At 53.9% G+C, this 19,291-nt stretch overlaps 1 protein-coding gene across 3 annotated transcripts in view; it reads left to right on the forward strand.

Moving 5' to 3' along the window:
* The window catches only part of GckIII (Germinal centre kinase III), a 131,543-nt gene that overhangs the window by 33,956 nt on the left and 78,296 nt on the right, over positions 1 to 19,291 (forward strand). Inside the window, exon 1 of one of the 3 annotated variants that reach the window (XM_077659319.1) lies at positions 7,305 to 8,255. The exons of 1 other annotated variant lie outside the window; for it this stretch is intronic. In XM_077659319.1, coding sequence (XP_077515445.1) covers positions 8,229 to 8,255 — 27 coding nt within the window. In that variant the 5' untranslated portion in view covers positions 7,305 to 8,228. Of the gene's footprint in view, positions 1 to 7,304; positions 8,256 to 18,230; positions 18,338 to 19,291 lie in introns of those variants that run through there. One more of the 3 variants, XM_077659321.1, reaches the window with a different exon arrangement.

Here is a 19,291-nt window from a genome sequence, read left to right on the forward strand (position 1 = left end):
CCTACTTAGCTAGCTGAGGTTCCGTTCTCACCCCAGCTGTATAGTCGAGCTCCTCAAGTCCCTGCGCACAGCGGGTCTCTTACGGCCGCATTCTTTCCGCGAGCGCTGTTGCCAGTTCTCTTCTACCGTGCTGTGCTCGCCCTTCGACACCTGTTGATTTTGTAGCCCACTTTTCTCTTTCTAATTGGCTTTTAGTTGAAAATTTTCTTTGGGTATTTCGCCCCTGTGATGTTTTCAGTTGGTTTGTGCCTGTGTTAGCCTCGGGCTTTCACCCATCTCTATCTCGGTGTTTACTTTCAACTGTGCGGGTTCTCGACACAGGGGGTGCGATCGCAAACCGCACGGAGCCGCCGTGCTCAACGAGTCACGCCAGTTGTGTGTCTCGGAGGGCGCGGCTGAAGCGACGATTGAGCCATTGGCGGCTACACTTCGTGGCAGGCGTTCGCCCCGGGTTCACCCCGGATCCGTTGTCCGCCGTTTCCTCCGACGCGGTGGCGAAGTGCTCGCGGAATCCCGCCGAGGCGCTAGACCGGGTCGGGTCCAAACCGGGAGTCGCGTCCCCCGCTGCGCGCAGTCATCTATCGCCGGGACATCGCGCGAAACAGGATTCGCGGATCGTCCTGCCGTCTCTCTCGCGCTGGCCGCTCGGGCCCTTTGCCGCTTGCTGGAGCCAGCCCCGTCTGTCGTCCGGGTTGCTTTTTCTCCAGCTGAGCCGAGGCACATTGCGGGGGGGATTAGCGGCCAGTGAAGCATTGCGACGGATGGCAACTTCCATGTCCTCCTCTTTGCTCGACCTTTCTTTTGCGCCGTTCCTCATTGACCGTGTTGGCGCGTTAGGCGGCTGCTTATGCTTTCCTCTTTTGCTGCTTGTTGGACGTTCACGATGGGCTGATAGCGAGGTGATTGGTCGCGTGCCGACCGAGCCAGATGAGGCTGCGACTTGTTTCTCCCGCAGCAGTGACGCTGCAGGTTGCGCAAGAGCGTGCTGGACAGATTTGTTTCCTCTTCCGCCTCCTCGCGGTTGGAACCTTTTAAGCCATCCCGATTGTTTCCTTGTCGCCCGCGGGGGCGTTCGTGATGTCGCGGTCCCTAAGCGCGCGTGCAGCTGTGGGCTCACGACTCGCTGGCTGCGCCCGGATGTCGCTGCTCGACGTCTCGTTGTCGCCGCGGGGCTTCGCTTCCGGCTTTGTTTTGCGCTTCACATCACAAGCGTCCCGGAAGAATTCCGGTCGGTGCACTCAGTGCGCGCCCACGGCGGGTCTTTATTTAAAGGTAGAAGTGCATGCGTTCTCGGGATCGCACGCCAAGTTTCCGTGGCAACAGTCTGGCCTCCACACTGCAGAGCACCTGGATAACAGTGAAGAACACTGATGTGTCTCATGAGCATGCTCCTTACACGTGGCTGTGTGCAGCGTACGTTGCATACGTGGCTACTGATGTGGGTTATCTGTGCTATCCAGCTTGTCTTGGAAGAACAGGAAGTAGCAATAGCCGAAGTGAAGATGGCGTCGACAGTGCACGGGCTTCTGTGGGAGCATCGGCCAGAAGATTTGAGGAGAGGCGTGGTAATGCGTCCCGAAACGCTTCACGCTATCCGCTTTATTATTATTTTTTATCGTTACGTGCGGCTTGTGTGGCGGTCACGACGCTTGTTTCTTATACGCGTCTGGGGGAGGGACGTGAAGAGCACGCACGCAGGGCTAATTAAAAAAAAGTTGGTTTGAATGCAGAGCGCGCTGTTACGTTTTCATGCTATGCGGCTTCCGGCTGAACATCTGTCGCCTTGGTTGGCTGAGGGTGGCAGCTGGTATACCCGATCGAAGTGTCGGAAGACATCAGGGCATCGTAGCATTTCGTAACAGTCGGTATCGGCGACATTGCGTCACGCATGCCAAGATCCGGTCGAGTGCCCTCGCCGCGATTGTGATCGGACTCTGGATCGAGTGTAGTTAGAAAACCTCACTGCCGGGGATTTTTAAACGCCGTTCGTGACAGCGTTGCAATGACAGCGTCGCCGAGGGCGCGATTTTACCGTTTTGGAAATAGTTAGCGGGGAGTCGTCCTTTCGTCGGCCCCTTTAAGCGGTTGCGTGACGTCAGAGCAGTGCAAGCGTGCAGGATGTGTGTGCGGGACGTGCAATATATATTTATATATTTTCTGTTCTCACGGTACCCGGCTCATGCCCCCTAAAACAGCGGGGGTCCTCCTGGTGCTTTAATGACGCGGCACCTGTGTTCCCCTTGGTAGCGGGCGCGCATTCTCCAGCGGCGTTGGAATTCGAATCACGCCTCCGTCTGCACACACGGACGCACGCAGAGCGATCCGCCCGACTGGTCATCCCGCTCGGGGCGTCCCAGTCAGGCCCCGCTTGGCCGCGGACGGGATGCATGCATGGGCGCTAAATTGGTCTCGCATGATGATGGGGCGAGAAGTTATTCCGGTCCGTCGTTCGAAACTGTAACTGCATGCGGGGCCGCGCGTGCACAGAGCGCACCGCTGGACATGCATGTCGCCGTACTTAGCACGCGTGTTCCGGTTGATTGGTTTTGTGCGAGCCGGTCCGTCTGGGCAGACGCGCAGAGACACAGCGTGCTGGGACCCGATTATTCGTCTACGGCAGTGCGTCGCGAGTTGACGGCGACCCCCCGAGGCGGCGACTGTCGTGCGCGCAGTTGTGGAACGCCTCGCGAACATGATAAGCATTTAGCGCCTGGTCGGGATGCGCATAATAACCCGGCGTGAGGATTAGCGCCTTTTTTTTTCTCCACTCCAGGGGTGGATCATTGGCGCAGCGGAAGCAATAAACAACTATAGCCAGGTAGGCATCAGACGCCGCTGAGAGGCTCGCCCGCTCCCCAGCCGGACTGGCTTCAGTGGCCTCTGCGAAGTTTGTCAGGCTCCTCGTAAAGCGTGAGAGGCACAGCTCACGCTGTGAAGTGAGGTCACTGAGCCACTTTCGCACTGGCTTCGGTTAAAACCCGCGACACACCAGTGGTGCGGGTAGAGGCCCTCTCGTTAGGCCCCACCTTACCATCAGTCTTCGGCTGGCGTCCGGCAGCGCGCAAAACGCATTAGAGGATGAAAAAAAATCTGTCTGTGGGAAAGTGTTCTCATCGCTGTCCATATTAACGCGATAAAAATACATGGGGCCCAGTCGGCCGGTGCATTTTCTTCCTATCCATCGTCCCGACAGCGAATTCCTGGGTGAACTTTCCAGTTCAGTTCACCCAGGAAGACTCCGCGCTGAGGTGTGCAATGTGTTCACGCTGCTCGAGCCTTCTTCGACGGTCGCGGGGGGGGGGGGGGGGGGGGGGGGGGGGCATGTACAGATGCAGCCTGTTGTCGCCGGCGGTGGCTGTTCACGGGACCCGGATCGGCCTTGGGAGCGAACGATGCCGGCGCATCCGCTCTGACTCACACGACGCGGCGCCGCCCGCCGAGCCTGTCGCAATAATTCTACTGCGAAGGACGATGGCCGCGTGCATCTCTCTGCCCATTGGACGGCTTCTCGTGTCCCCATGCCGTCGCGCTGCGCGGCTGGAGAGTGGCGTTGTAGTCGGGCGCCGTGTTTTCTCGAGGTGTTTAACACGCAATGGTTGGGCGCAGATCCGCCTTAGCAGCACGTGCTACGCTTGCGCAGGTTTCTTTATTTCTTCATCTCCTTATGCTTGGCCGCGCATTGCGTCCAGCTTGTCAGACGGGATTCCTCGGGGGAGGGGGGGGGGGGGGGGCAGCCGCTGAATGAAGTGCGCTTCTCTTGAGCGACGGCTTCGGAAGGGCAAATCTGGTGCAGCGTGTACGCTCTCGGCGCCTTTGCCCGTCATATCGGCGGCGCGCCGCACCACGCCTTCCCTGGCGACTGGAAGCGCACGAAAAGCACTGTGGCCGTATGCCGGCCGCATGCTGGGCCTCGTTGCGTGCCGACGTGTTTCTCTGGGCCCGCTGCTGTCCTACGACGTTGCAGCTACCGCCGCGCGTGTGGTCTCCGGCGGGGTGGTGGGGAGGGAGCGCCAGGCGCCGCCGATCGCGCTTCGTGCGTTCGAACGCGGCCCGCCGCCGGTCTTCGATCTCCGAAGCGCGCATTTCTCGATCACGCTCCCCGGTGCACATCGTGTCTGTGGTTGGGCGGCGGGTCCTTCTCTCTTTCTCGGCAGATAGCAGAGCGACGCGGTGGTCACGCGTGTGAGGTGCAAACCGGAAGGCGTGCTCATCTGGGTCCGCCCAGCTGTCTTCCCGTCAGGAGAAACGTGAGGAATTGCGTTTAGTTGCGGGCCGATAACTTGACGCATTGCAGCAGCCCAGCAGCAGCAGCACGTATCGACCGGCGTAGTTGTGTCAAGGGGTTAACGGAGGGTTTTTTTTTTTCCCAGATATCCTTGCGACAGGTATGTTTCGCAACTGGGAGGTCGTCGCGTAGTCTCATCTCTAGTGCGTTACATTAAACAAAAAAAAAAAACCACCACCAGTCCGGCATCGTGAAAGTCACTTACACTGCAAAGGAAATGAGGTGCAGCAGGAGAGGGGAGCCCGTCGACTGGCTACGCACGCTCAGCCTTCTCGCAAAAATAAACCGCGCTGCAGCTGCTTAATCCGAGCGGGCTAAGCCTAAAGTGATCCCTTTCAAATCGCGTCAGGCTGCACACGCACTGATTCCTGTGTCTGCAGTGTGTGCCGTTCCTGCGTTCCACGTTGTAGTCGTCGGCGTGACACGCTGCCTGACATGTGGCGTGTTGACATGTATCGCAGGGAGAGACGCCACCAGCTGTCACGGCGATGTCGGTGAAATGGACAACCAGAATGTGGCTTCCACGGGAATGTCCCAGCAGCGTAACGCAGCGCCTGCATGCCACCGGTGGCAGGTGACGTGTTTTAAGAGCTGCGTTCAAATTTAGCATTAGCGACCGTCGCTTGGCCGTTTTCTACGGAAACCTAGGCACGCCTTGCGCCTGCTTCCGAGGTCCGGCATCCTGAGGCTTCTGGAATGCGACGCGATTGCTGCGCCATTTGCGCCAGAAGGCAAAGCCTGCTACATTACGACCTGCGCCACAGCCATATTTCTTTACGAACGAAATTCTCGGGTGCCGCGCGTTATCCTACCTCTGCGTTACGCAGCGCTAGTGGAAAACGCAATTTTTCCCAGAATCCTTCAGTCTTCTCGGTATGCATATAGTATACATGCGAGCGGGCATCGGGCTGGCCGGGCACGCGTAGTGAAAACAGAGAAGCGAAATAGGCCCGCAAGGAAGGATTTACCCTGGTCAACCCGCGGTGTGGAGGGCACGTCGGAAATGCGCATGGCACAGACATTCGCAGACGGCGCCGGCGTTGACTTCCACGCCCTTACTCGTCCGAAGTGGGGAAGAGCTACCGCGGATTTCCCAGTGGGCGACCATTTCGGGGTTCGCTTCGCTGTCAGAGAGAGGCGGATAGTCCCGGATATTTGTTTTTTTTTTTGTTTCACTCACGTCGAACTATATCCCTGCTGCGCAGTTCCCGTTCTCCAGCGCATATTCGACGGCTCGCAGCTTTAAGCGTCATGTGATGAAGAAGAATGCACGACAAGCGCGAAGCCGTGACGCTCGAATATACGACTTTGTACGGGGCGCCGCCGTCGCATTCAGTGCGGCTGTTGCGAGATTGCGGGGTCCCAGCCGTGGGATGAAATTTTAGAAAAGGCAGTTTTAGCACAGCGGCCCGATCCGCGCTCCACTGTACCGCGAACAGCATCCGCGGTGAGGAGGTATATACCTGCGTGCGCATTCCTGAGGAGCGCACGTACACCTGCCACTGCGCGAGCGTGTTATAGTTGAGTCCCCGCGGCGGCGGATCACGCAGCGCTAAATCTGCAACGACCCGGTTGTTTCTCTCCCTTACTTATCGATTTCGTTTCGAAACGTAGTTACCAGGAACGGCGAAATGGCACGTGGTTGCGCATCATTTTGCGCCGTGTACAGTGCTCGCACTGACAAAAGATTTAAAAAAAGAACGCGACTTATACACCGGAAAATACGTGTACATCTGCGCCATGAGGCACTTTTGGCTGCACCAGAAGCTGCCGCAAAGTGACTTCGGCCAATGTTATATTACTGACTGCTTAATTCGAGTTTACGGAAAGCTTGGACAGGCTCTCGTGCAGTTGAGTCTATGTAGCATATGCCTCCATTTGCGACCCGCGTGCTAGCACCTCAGGTTGTCTCATGCTTTGGCACAACTTATTTTCTAGAATATGAGAACTTTCACTGCAGCTGTTTAAGCGAGCGGGGCCTTGCGAGACTGCTGGCTCGTTTGCGTACACCGAGTCGCGAGAAGACGAGACTCGAGCCATTTCGCACTTTGAAGCCAGTCAGCCTTTATCGCACTGTAACCTGGGCAAAATGAGTGAATGTAATCTCAACGTCCGGTGCCGCTGATTTCCGTTAATGCGACCGGCATGTGTAGCGAAGTTCCATGAACATGACCGGAAGTTCCTTGTTTTGTACGAGGATGCCGTGCTGAGACTGTGTAGCATCTGATTTAGCCAATCTGCCAGAGAGAACTGCGCTCGCATTGACGCCGTACAGTTGCAGCCGAATGCTCCTGTGTTCGCCTATAGCAAGAAGAAAGGTTGCGAATTGGCCTTTTTTTTTTCATATTTGACTGAGTTGTTCATTTGTTGCAGGGAAATAAGCTAAAGTTGCGCGAATGTATCTCTGGTAGGCGGTGGGCTGCCTCGTCTCTCTGCAGCTAACAGGATTGTGGCGAGCGGGAGTTGGAGCACCTTCTTTTGTTGTTGTTGCCGTGTAACATCCGACTAACAGCATTATAACGTATAGGCGCCGTAGCGTTAGAGAAGTCGCAGGAGCCTCAAATCCCGAGGTCAGGAAAGGAAACCTTTTGGTGCCCTGTGGCGGCTGCAAGAGCAACTTGCGTATATTCGCCTGCCAGGCATTTTTCGTCTTCATTCGCGCGTCCTTGCGAGGTGAAAGCACGCGGAGCAGAAATGTCATGCGCAAATGAAGACATGCGCGCTCTGGTTGCAAAGCTTCGGTTCACGCTTCCGCATTTTGGTGTCCTGCGCTGTGTAGACTTTTCACGATTGGTTCCAGTCTCGTTTCAGGGCGCGCGTCCCCAGCCCCGTGCGTCGGTTCTCTCTTTTGCTCCCTCGCGGGGGTCGCCGCGGGAGCCAACCTCATTTGCGGTGCAGGCCACGGTTCATTAGGCTCTGGTTGATCGGGGGGGGGGGGGGGGGGGGGAAGCATTCGCAACTTTTCCGCCACCCCGTGAGAGAGGAAATCGGAGCGGAGGGTGACGCGGACCGGCCCAGCGCACAACGCCTCTGCCGCGCGCCGTCGACGCTGCACGCGGCAGCCGAAGAGGAGGCCCTGCCGGCAGTGCCTGCGCTTTCGGTTAAAAACGGTGCAGCGTCGTAATAGCCGGGGCGCTGTCGCCACTTGGTCACGGGCCAGGGCCCCAATCGGATTGTAGCACGCCTGAGAGCTTACCAGTCACGACCGCCGGCGATTATCGGATGACCACGACGCCTGCCTGCCGGACGCGAATATCTGGATTCGAGCCTCCGTTCAAGCTTCCGCGACTTTGTTCGCTCTTTTTTTTCGGCGGGCCGAAATCGCAGTGTTTTGTGTGGCGGTGGTGAAGAAGGGCCAAGCCGGGGCAACGGCTCGCCAAACGGGTTTTGTGCGTCCTCTCCCTCCCCCTCCTCCTCGTGCCGCGCGGTATTCGGCCGCCGCCGCGTTCCTGGCGCGACGCTGCTGTCGACTCCTCCTGCTGACGTGCTAAGGTGAAGGCCGTTCGTTGCTGCACGGGTCGCAGCAGCTCTCGAAGCGTCACTCTTCGCCGTCCACACGCACACGGGGCGACAGCGCCCGCAACAGCGACGACTTCACGGTGGGGGCTGGCTGGTGCGCACGTTGCGCGGGTCCCGGGACTGGCTTTGCTGGCTCGCGGCGGCGATGCCTCGAGTGACTGCCGCAGTACCCGGGCGAAGAGGGCCAGGTATGTGGAGGAAGCGGTCTGGCTCGGCCGACGTCCTTGCCGCCGCGTGCTGAAGGAGAAACCTGCCCGCAGTTTCGCCGAGAGACCTGTCTGCCGACTTCGGCGTGGAACTCGCTGCCCGCAGCACAGATTGCAGTGTGAACCCGCCGGTTGTTTTCCGTTCGGATTACGTGCACGCTCTGTGTGGTGAGGCCGCTCTTGTTTCTCTCTGCGCGGCGTCCCACCACCGTGCAGCCATGAGGTACTACGACCAGTGCATCAGGGTGAGTTTCCTTCCCTCCCCGCCTCTTTTGCCGAGCTGTCTTCTGGCGTCGAAAAGCGCGCGCGGCCTGATGATGCATCTGCCGCCGCTTCTCCCCGTACGGGTCGTGACCCTCTCTTCCGCGTCTGCGAGGGGTCGCCCGTGTTTCGCTCCGCGAACGCGTGTGGCAGTCTCTGCCGTTGGTTCCACTTTGGCTTCTTTCTCTCTCGCCCTTGAGCCCAGGGCTCGGCCAGGCTGACAGCTAGGGCTCGTGTTCCCCCTTTTGTTGGTTTTGCACAGGTGCCGCCGGTTTTCATCCACGGCGCGTCGGCGTCCATTGCGCCTTCTGGCTTTCAGTTAAAGGCTACCGCGACGACCGGAGACATTCGAGTCAAGGCCGTCGAATGGGCCTGTGCGGTACGAGACCCGCATGGTCTGGACATCACCCACTGACCACCACTCTGCTCTTTCGTTCAATGAAGTTTGCGTACCTGACACGCGGAGAAGCAGTTTGCTCGCGAGCTGCCAGTTTAATCTGCGCGTGTTTGGGTTGAGGCGTGGGCATGTGCTGTGGCGTTTGATTCCGAGTCCAGCGACTTGTCGTCACCATGCGTGGGTCGTTTCGGCGTTCACGCCGCACAGCTCTTCCGATACTCGCGGGGGAGGCTTCTGGACCGCGTGCAGCAGCGCGCATTCAGTGCCGATGTTGCATTTCCTTTTTTGGGCATATGATGTTAGCGATCGGCGGAAGATGATTGCCGTTGCTCGAACAGATAAAAAACGGCGTCTGCATGAAGCAGCGGTGACTAAAATGTATCATCACAACGTGACCAGTGGTGGCCGATAATCGCACCAGTTGCGTTGTGTCCGTCGGAATTTTCGCTGCCCATTTCCAAATCCGGCCAACGGCTGCTACGCGGCCTTGTGATTGAACGGAGAAGTTACTTCGTGTGCTTGTTTGCTTTCAGCGCGCGCTTTTTTTTTATTTTACGCGCATAATTGCGCTCCCCAGGAGGAGGCCTTCTGCGCGCGCACACGCATCGTGTATATAGTATCTGCCTGCCGTAGCTGCGCCACCCGCTGTGAATGGTCGCGCCACAGCGGCGTAAAAATATGGCAGCGTAACCTGCCGCGGCAGTAAATGGGCCGTCGAAAGTGGCCGCCGTTCTTTCCATTCTGCCAAACTGTGCAAACTAATAAACGGCGCTGTGGAGGAAACTGCCGGCTATCTCGCTCCGCTGTTAGGCAGCAGCCCCCGGGGATAAGATGTAGCCCCGGCGCACACGCTCCGCAGGGGGGGCACTAAATACCACCCGAGTAAGAAGTGGTCCGTGCTGTTCTTTTCTTCGTTCAGTCGGGCATTTCGCCTGTAGTTTCCGGTTCGCGAGAACGAAGGCGCTGCGCAGGATCTAGAGAGGTTCAGCTGTCTAGCTTTTTTTTTCTCTCTCTCTCTCTTTCGTCGAATCCAGTGCTGCCCGGACACGAAACTGGAATTTTATGTAAGCGTGGCGTTTAGCGAAGAGGCAGTTTTTCAGGATTGCTGCGGTCTCGCTGTTCGATTCAGCTTCTGCCGTCAGCTCTTAGCTCTTGGGGAGTCGGGACGAAAAAGCTTGCAATTGCGCTCACGCTCCTTTCTATGTTTTATTGTTTGTTTGTTTTCACAGCCTCGTACGCGGATTGCACCGTTGCTTTTTTTTTATTCGTGAGTGTTTGCCCGGTGAAAAGCGGACATCACACAGTTACGCCAGGCGAAGATTCCGCCCAAGTCCAGGGTTCACTGACATTAATTTGGATTGAGAGGTGACTGTTATGGAAATGTTTAAGGTCCACTCATCCTATGCGTGGTACGATCTTTCTTTTAAACTTTGTCCACCGCTCGCATCGAGAAGTCAAGACTGCCATAGGAAACCAATGGGGAACGTTTTTGGCGATAGCAGAAACGTTAATAGAAAAAAAAAACGCGAGCCTTCTGATGGGGAGATTGCGGATATATTGATTTTTATAGTGGAATCTTACGACATATGAAAAAAAAAATGGTTTGTAAACGAGCTTCCGCTGAAAATGCGCTTGTCCATAATTTCTGTCTATGACTATCTTGTAATTTTATGTCGTTTATTTGCCTTGATAGCTGGGTGAGGGCATTACAAGCGGATGCCCTGACGAAAAGAGCTCATATACAAGTCATCAAACGTACCGCGAGGATCCCTCCCAGTCGAAGCAAAAAGAAAAGGGCGGAAGGGGGGGGGGGGGGGGGGTATGGAGGCCCAGTGTGGAGGTGGCGAAAGTTCGTTCTCTCCATTCGTCATCTGTTCCTGTGAAAATAATTATTTCACCACCCTCTGCACGCTGCCTGGAATGTATGTATCAGCGCAATTTATCAGTGTGCGATTTACGCAATGCGCCATTAAATCTCGGGCGATGCGCCCTGGATGCGAGTAAGTGAGATTTCATCGGCAAGGTCGCATTCCGTAAGCCCACCTGCGCCGTCTTGGCCCGGAAGGCAGGAAACCTTAGCCGATGGTCTCGTGAGTTTGGTTGGTTGCTTGCGGCTGCGCTTCATGGCGACGGACCTGTCGTCCGAGCTGCGACTTCGTCATCGGCTGAGCAGGCTGGCAGCCTGATCCACAGTGCTTCGCAGTGCTTGGCATGCCCGGCCTCGTTATTCTGTAGCGGGGGTAAAGAAAACACGCGCCGCTTGTTGGAGAGTCCCTTCCCTTCCTGGACGGCCTTGATGATAGCCTTTCACGCGCAACTCGCCAGCCATCACTCCGGTTTTTGACAACTGGGTCACGGTGGAACGCTCCTCTGTACGCAGTGCAGCTCGGAAAATATGGCCCTTGCGGAGAAACTTAGTTCTCAGCAACAAAATAAAAAAAGGTTTTTGCTGTAAGGTGCACCACGGGACCCGGGCTAGCAAAAGAAAGAAGACTGCGCGGTGCCCTCGCCGTATACCGTGGTGGATGTTTGGCATTTTGTCTTCACTGTTGCACTGTCATAGTTGCCATCTCTACAGCTTTCTTTCCTCTTTCGCTCGTTTTGCTCGACTTCCTTTCGAAGAGCGCCGCGCTGTCCTGGCGCAGTAACCCCCCTCCCCCTGTTTTCTCCTCTGGGCGAGCGGCAAAGGAGGGGGGGTTCGTCCGGACTGAACCGACACCCTCTAGACTGAACGTACCGCCGAAGGGCTGTTGTTGTGGCGCCATCAGTCGAAGGAGCCGCGAAACAGAGTCGTGCCGGTTTCGTGCTTCTTCGTTTTGGCGCCCGATTTGAATTGTTTCTCGCGCACTTCGCGGCGCCACTCGCATATTTTTGCACCCCAGTCGGTGGCGTTCCCAGCTGTTTGCCTGTTCCTGGGATCGTTGACCCAGCGGAACAGCGGTTTATTCTGGAGAGAGGACTGCTATTATTGCGTGTGCGCTGTATTGCATCGTTCCCATCTGTGCGGCATCAGTCGGACCTTTGGTGTATGAGAGAGAGAGCGAAAATAATTTAATGAAAGGAAAAGTGGAGATGTCGAAAATGCGGTATATTATTATTATTATTATTATTATTATTATTATTATTATTATTATTATTATTATTATTATTATTATTATTATTATTATTATTATTATTATTATTATAGGCAAGCCTGCGCAGCGTTAGCAACGGTAACGCGTTACCGTATTTGCCGTACAGCAACCCTGCTTTGCTGAAACAAATCACGCCGCGTAGCTCACCGTGAAACTTGATTTCGTTATAACTTGCATCCTTCGCTGCGACTTGGATTTCTGGGTGAGGGAGCCCCTCCTCCATTCGTAAGCACCGCTGCCCTCGTGGAAGAAACTACGTGGCTCCCCGTGTCGTCTCGTAGTAGCCTTCATCGTCAACAGGTGGCGCCACGTGAATTGTGCTCGCGGTAGGCAGCTTCTATGTATACCGGTGAAGGGATGGACGCCCCTTGAGATTCCCGACTCGGGAAAGCGCGCATTTTTGGCATGCATTAAATCGTTTGAATGTCTTAGTTTACTGAGAGAAGCAAGGATCATCCAACGTTGTATAATATCTTAAAATCATTTTATTTCTTACCCACTGAACAAACTCATTATAGCATGCGCTTGGCACAGAATGGCATAATGATCTGCCAGGCGAGAACATTGCAAGCGAAGTTCCAAAATTGTTGTACCTGCTGCCGTGTTGTGTTGGGTGGGGAGACTGGGCCAGTCAGGCTGCCTTTGACGCAGCTTTTGTCCCGTCACCCTCGCCACACCTCGTGCCTGCCCTGCACTTGTTCTGGTAAACTGAAACTGAATGAAGTCTGTGTGTGGCGAATCATGGGGCGGCTGTGCGCGAGCGGCGAAAACGAGGTGATTCTGTCGTGGCTTCTTTCCCTTACGCCGGGCCGCCGCGGTGGCTGAGTGGTTATGGCGCTCGGCTGCTGGCCCCAAAGACGCGGGTTCGATCCCGGCTGCGGCGGTCGAATTTCGATGGAGGCGACATTCTAGATGCCCGTGTACTGTGCGATGTCAGTGTACGTTAAAGAATCCCAGGTGGTCGAAATTCCCGGAGCCTTTCACTACGGCGTCTCTCATAGCCTGAGTCGCTTTGGGACGTTAAACCCCCATAAACTAAGCTAATCTTTCCCTTACGCCGTCATATGTCTCTTGTGTCTGCGCCAGTGTTTTTCTGCTGCCCATGCAAGCTTCGTTTCCTTGCTGTTTTACGCGTTTGTTTGCCTTTTTTTTCCCCCCTCCAGAGCTGCATACCCTTCTTCACGCTTCCGCGTTTATGTCGTTTTGCAGTTGTCTCGTAGCAGCGACGGCATCCATGCCTCGAGGATGCACGCAGATGCACTGAAGGAAAGAGTGCTTGTTCAGGCGAACGCGTGTTCTCAAACGAAACTGAGCGTCGGCGTTCGTCAAGGTCCGTGTCCGTGCGGAACAGTCTGGATGACATGTGTGCATAACCGGGGTTTTCCCTCCCTGTTCGTGATCGCGCTCTTTTCGGAGCGGTTCACGTGACGTCACTTGCGCGACGCACCTGTGCAGGCAACCATGGAGCGCAACAAAACGGAGGCCGCATCACGCTGCTCCCACACAGCGAGACAACACTGTTGTCCGGCAAATCCGGTAATCACCCCGCACAGTAGTCTTTTTGTCAGCGCCCTTTGACACGCCTATTGTGAAGAAGTTGGGTGCGCTGCCCACACCTCCCATCTCCCTTTGCGCAGCGTCTTTTGGACCTGCGAGCACCCGTCAGTTGGAGACTTGTTTGGAACCTCGCAAAAGTATGGCGGCACAGGGTTGCCACGCAGGAGCCTCCTGCCGCCCGCCAAATCTGGTAGTGAATAGGGTCTATACCGATAACTCGATTCTCGTGGCAAAGAGGTGGCAAGGCCGTGATGGATGGATGGAAGATAGGAGCGTCCCCTTTGAAACGGGGTGGTGGCAGTTGCCACCATGCTCAGCTTTTTTTCTTTATTTTTGTTCCTTTAGTTCTGTAAGTTATTAAAATGTGCAATTTTCTTTAAATACGTCTTCCTGCACTTTTAACCTTATGTCACCTCTCTGCTTCTGAGCCACCAATCTTCCAATCGCTTTTTGCTAATTTCCACAACAGATTTATTTACATGGCTATTGTAATTTCTAAACCCTAGGGCCTCAGGAAGAGTGGCTGTGCCTGCATCGACATCGGGATGGACACCGTCACATTTTAGTGTGAGGTGTTCTATTGTTTCTACAAATTTACCACACACAGCACACGTGTCATATTCATTGAATTTTTTGTTATAGCTGCGCGTTCTAAGGCATCCTGACCTAGCTTCAAAGAGTAGGGCGCTGCCTCTTGAGTTATCGTAAAAAGCTTCCTTTCTGATCTGCCTTTTCCGGTATCGATATAGTTCTACGCCATGCTTCTTTTTTATTGAATTTATCCAATTTTTACCTTCGACGTTTTTAACCTGTCGTTTAATGATCTTTCTCCGTCCTCGTGTCTGGCGTACTTACTGGCTAGCTTTCTAGTTCTTTTCCGCCAGTGTGAGTCAACGCTCTTTCTGTATTGGTATTTAAATGCTTTAGCTGCCCACCTGTTATTGTCCAATTTCCTCAGGCGTTCTTCGTATAGTATTTAACTCTTGAGCTTCCCGTGCTTCGAACGATGCCCAGCCTATATCCCCCTGTACTGCCTCGTTTGTGGTTTTCCCGTGGGCACCTAGAGCTAATCTTCTAGCAGCTCTCTGATTTACTTCTAATCTCGACAGAACATCTGCCCTTACGCACAGAATCGCATTCCCGAAAATAAGCCCTGGCACCATTATTCCTTTCCAGCGCGCCGTTGGCGGCAGCGCCGGCATGCGATGGCCGCGGGAACTAAGACGCGCTGCGGAGCGCCGCGGCGCCAAGAGATGGCGCGCGAGATGCTGCCATCGCTAGCAACGCTAGGGTCTGCGTCGCTGTGCGTTCGTGTTCCCGAAGTGATGTCCCGATACGCCAGGCCGCTGAAGAGAGTCATTAAAGCTATCGCGTCATACACTTACGGGGTGGGCCTTAAGTGTGCTCCAAATTTTTAACGTTAGCACAAAAAAAGACTTCGCATGCATGCTTCAAGTTTCACGTCTTCGACCCCTTAAAGCTTGTAAAATTCTATCTCTTCAGTGGCCCCTTAATTAAGGCAGACACTCGGTTCTAGGACAGTGCATGCTTGCGCTCGGGCGAAGGCGCGTAGACTCAAAAATTGTTCTGGAACTATATCACTGAGCAGCTGAGCCAATATTTCACTTTCTTTGTACCACAGAACACCGGTACAACGCACTATAGACAAGCGCGCTTACGACTGTACTGGCTTTCCCACGCATCTGGAGCATGCGCGTAGATAAAAAAATTATTCGAATTTATACTCCTTTCGGACTTAGGTTTAAATGTTATACAAATTTCGGTCTCAAAACAGCGCGGTGTGCAGACAAGGGTAACTATAGATGAGGGGCTTGTTAGGATCATATGCTAAGGAGGTCATCAGCCATTGAAACAAAGGAGAGCATAGGGAGATGTAACTAAATTGAGCCTCGTTATAGCGAAGTGGAAGGAGCCCCGCGATATCTTCGTTATAGCGGTACACGACTTTGGCTGCAACTGTCACGTCCCAGCACAGCTGGCGTTCAGTGTGTTGCCGATGCGCATTGCGGGTCCTTCAGCACGGGCACCGAACGCCCACCAAGCGTCCGAATGGACGTACTGTCGGGGACAGAATGGGCACAGTGAAAGCGGATGTTCGCTGCCAGGCATGACAACACATGTGCGCCTAGATCGATTTTCCCGCGTCCTGGAGAATTTGGTCCCCAACAGTACACCAACCGAATATGCCAGCCTTGATAAAGGGGCTCTGGGGGAGTAACGTCGTCGTTGTTGTTTGTAACTGTGCGTCGCTGCCGCTATTCGTTGATCTTTGATAAGACGATCACTGCGATGAAAACTTAACTCACCGAATGTATTTACAGATTAGGTGCTAATGATCAACAGTAAACAACTGCGCATCTCTCGGAACTCTCGGGCAGTCAGCGAGGCGCACAAATGTGGTCACGTTTAGTAATGATAAATATGCTGTCTCGTATGCGCAGGTATAAATAAATCGCCGCTAATATATTACCAGGGTCCGTACTCCGAGATTGTCATAATAAAAAAATATGTCTAATCTGCCGCAGCGGCCACACCTGATTAGTCGAAACGCCGGAAGCGGATGTGGTGGTTCGGATGCTGGCAAGAGGGCCGAAGAAACCGGACGGTGACGTCAACATGGCGGCGCGCTCTGGAGCGGAGTCTCTCGCTTCGAAGTGAACTCGTCGGTGTTACTGCGTTTTTCGGTACGTGAACTGGCCATAAACAGGGTACAGAGCTTTCGCTTCGTCTTATCTTGCCTATAACGAATTGGATGAACGATAAATTCGGCCTGCTTTTATTTCGTTGCATGATTCAGTGGCTGCTAGGCCTAACGAGCACCGGTTTGTTGCAGAAATTGTTCTCTTCATTCAAAGCGGGTGGCGCCACCATCACTGGAGTTATCTCGTCTGCGTACGTTGAATGATGTAACATAAACCATTATGTCCCGCAAAATGCGTCCGCGCGAACGTGCGTTTCCTATTCTAGAACACACTATTAGCTGGTGAAGCGGCCTGCATCATGGTCGTGTGTAATGGCTGGCAGCGGTTTGAAACCGCGCATGTGCACGGATGGTCAGTCGCCAGCGACGCGCTGCTACACCGACGCGTTTGACATGCCGGAGGTGGTTTTTCGGCGTCCCTTGCGGTTCTCGATAGCCGCGGTCGTGTAGCTCTGCATTAAGCTCGCGAGTTAGCTCGCAAGTTAGTTTTCAGGCGTCAGTGCATGTGGGCACGCGTGCGTTATGTACCATGGCGAGCCTGTGAAAAGTTCGTCTGCGAAGTCTCCTAACGCATATATGAAGAGAAACACAGCAGTAAGATTTTTTTTTTGCTCATGCCATTTATTTATTTGGTGCAGAAAAATTAAACGTAACAGCGGCATCTCGCTGTTCTTGCAGTGCCTGCATAAAAGAAATCCAATTAAATTAAATTGATTTTTAGGGAAAGGAAATGGCGCAGTATCTGTCTCACATCTCGGCGGACACCTGAACCGCGCCATAAGGGAAGGGATAAAGGAGGGAGTGAAAGAAGAAAGAGAGAGGTGCCGTAGTGGAGGGCTCCGGAATAATTTCGACCACCTGGCATAGTTAAAATTACAAAGCAAAAACATAACATTATATTCTGCTGGGTCCCTAGTCATGTTGGAATTTTAGGTAATGAGAGAGCAGATGCTTGCGCAGCACAAGCTAGAATTGGCCATATAAAACAAGTTAACATACCACAGAGGGATTTTTCTAAATTACTGCACAGTAAACTCAGGAATAAGTGGCAGATTGCATGGGACGAACAAACAAACAACAAACTACATTCTATAAAACCTGTTTTGGGAGAATGGAGATCATGTACACATCAGGAGCGTTTCATAGAAGTTATTTTGTGTCGACTACGCATTGGAAACACACACCTTACTCACAACTTCTTACTGGCAAAAAAAGACAAACCTCTCTGCGAAATGTGTGGCGATGAACTCACGGTAAACCACATTTTAATTGTATGCAAAAAACTGGAACAACTGAGGAAAAAATATTTCCCAACATTGTACAATGAATACATCCCACTACACCCCATGTTACTTTTAGGAGATCAAGCACTGGTTGATTTTTCAAGCATTTTTAAATTTCTCAGAGAAGCCAATGTTTTATACAAACTTTAGATATAAAAAGCGTAACCTTTAACAAAAGCTCTAACCGTGTGTTTGGCGCATCATAGCCTCAGTTGCTTTTGCGCCATTAAAATCAATATAACTAACTAACTAACCAGATTATTTAACGTGCATTGGCATCGCACAGCACACGGGCGCTTTTTTGCGTTTCGCCTCCATCGAAACGCGACAACCGCGGTCGGGTTCGAACCCGGGCACTCCGGATCAGTAGCCGAGCGCCCTACCACTGAGCCACCGCGGCGATAAAAGGAATGAAAAACGTAAATTACCGTCTGCACAAAAGTCCAATCACAGCACCAACTTACGTTCAGCGATGTTGCAGCCGGCAAGTCGTCACGGCGTCTTGGTTCAGCCCGGCACGAAGCGCGCATTGTGCAGCGAGTGAGTGCATGCATGCTACAATTTTTTCTCTCCGTTGCCTTCTCCTCAAGATAAATGTAGAACTCCGTGTTGTGCGAACAAGCTGGCTGCCTTTTGTTTACCATCGGCGATCGACGGCTGTAGCGGCTGCCACCTGTAATTGAAAAGCCATGCGTAGTTGCGTACAGTATTTTCTTCTTCAAGTACACCTGCGGCCTTTACGGTGCAGAAAAGAGTGTCTGAACTATATTGTTTGTATTTGCTGGAGTCAGTTGGGTAAATAAAGCAGCTCTAATATTACGCCTTCTTCTGTCGCTTTGGTCGCGTTCCATTTCTCGGCAGAGAGCAACAGCGCCGCTGGACGTTTCGCTGCGGCAACCGCAACGCAGTGACATCCTGCCGCCGCTCACAGTCGCTACCGAGCCGACATCCGCTTCCGGCTTTTGACGAAAATGTAAGCGCACAAGAAGAGTGGGACAAGCGAGAGAGACACGGGACAAAGCGCCAACTTGAGTTTCGACCCTTCATGCTTTGCCGCTGCGGCAGATTATGACGCTTTTTATTATGGTGCACACACTCGGAATACGGGCCCCAGGTTATCTATGCATGCGCAATTAGTGCGTAATATGCGGTGATGCTTCCTTGAGAAACTGTGGCCCGTACAACGGTACTGTCGCGGTCAAGCTCCGAGAACGCATTGGTCATTTTACGGGCCGCGGCCTGTACGGCTGTTGATATCCACTAGCCGCAAAATTTTGCGAACCGAGTTCCTTCGCGCTTTGCAAACGCTTGCTGCGCCATGTTTTCACGGGTAATTGCGACGCCCGTATTTCCTCCAAAACCCAGCGGCCGTCTCACCGGATGCTGCTTTGTTGCAGGGAGGAATACCGCGGCATGCTCCACTTCCTTGTTGGAAACGCGGCGTGCTGCCCCGTCGGAGTATAATACAAAACGCTGACCAGATGACGCGTACGTCCGTATACCTGCAGTGCTCGAAGTGCATGTCTAGCGATCTGATTCCATCGCGCTTAACGCTTGACCCGCGACGTGCTGTGAAAGGCAGCAGCGCGATGCTCTGCGCTTTTATAAAGGGGTTGCTCGTTCACGTTTAGCCCGCTTTGATGGGTGACAGATCTGGTGCGGCTCGTCACCACGGTGCGTGCAGAGCAGGGGGTCACGGCGTTGTTCGTGATGAGCGGGCGCTTGTCTCGTTGCTTGCTTCGCCGTCGTGGTCCGTCGTCTCGAGCGTGTCCACGATTTCCTTGGCGAATCGCAGTCGCCGCCACGGATGCGCTGATCGGCGTCTTCCGTGCCGCGGTGACTGGCGTTTGCGGGTCACGATCCGCTGACTGCATGTACTCTGCTCCTGCCGACGGGCTTTCCTCTTTGGACGTTCGCTCGGCCGCTG

This window comes from Amblyomma americanum, chromosome 3, assembly GCF_052857255.1.
Source record: "Amblyomma americanum isolate KBUSLIRL-KWMA chromosome 3, ASM5285725v1, whole genome shotgun sequence".
NCBI classification, from domain to species: Eukaryota; Metazoa; Arthropoda; class Arachnida; order Ixodida; family Ixodidae; genus Amblyomma; species Amblyomma americanum.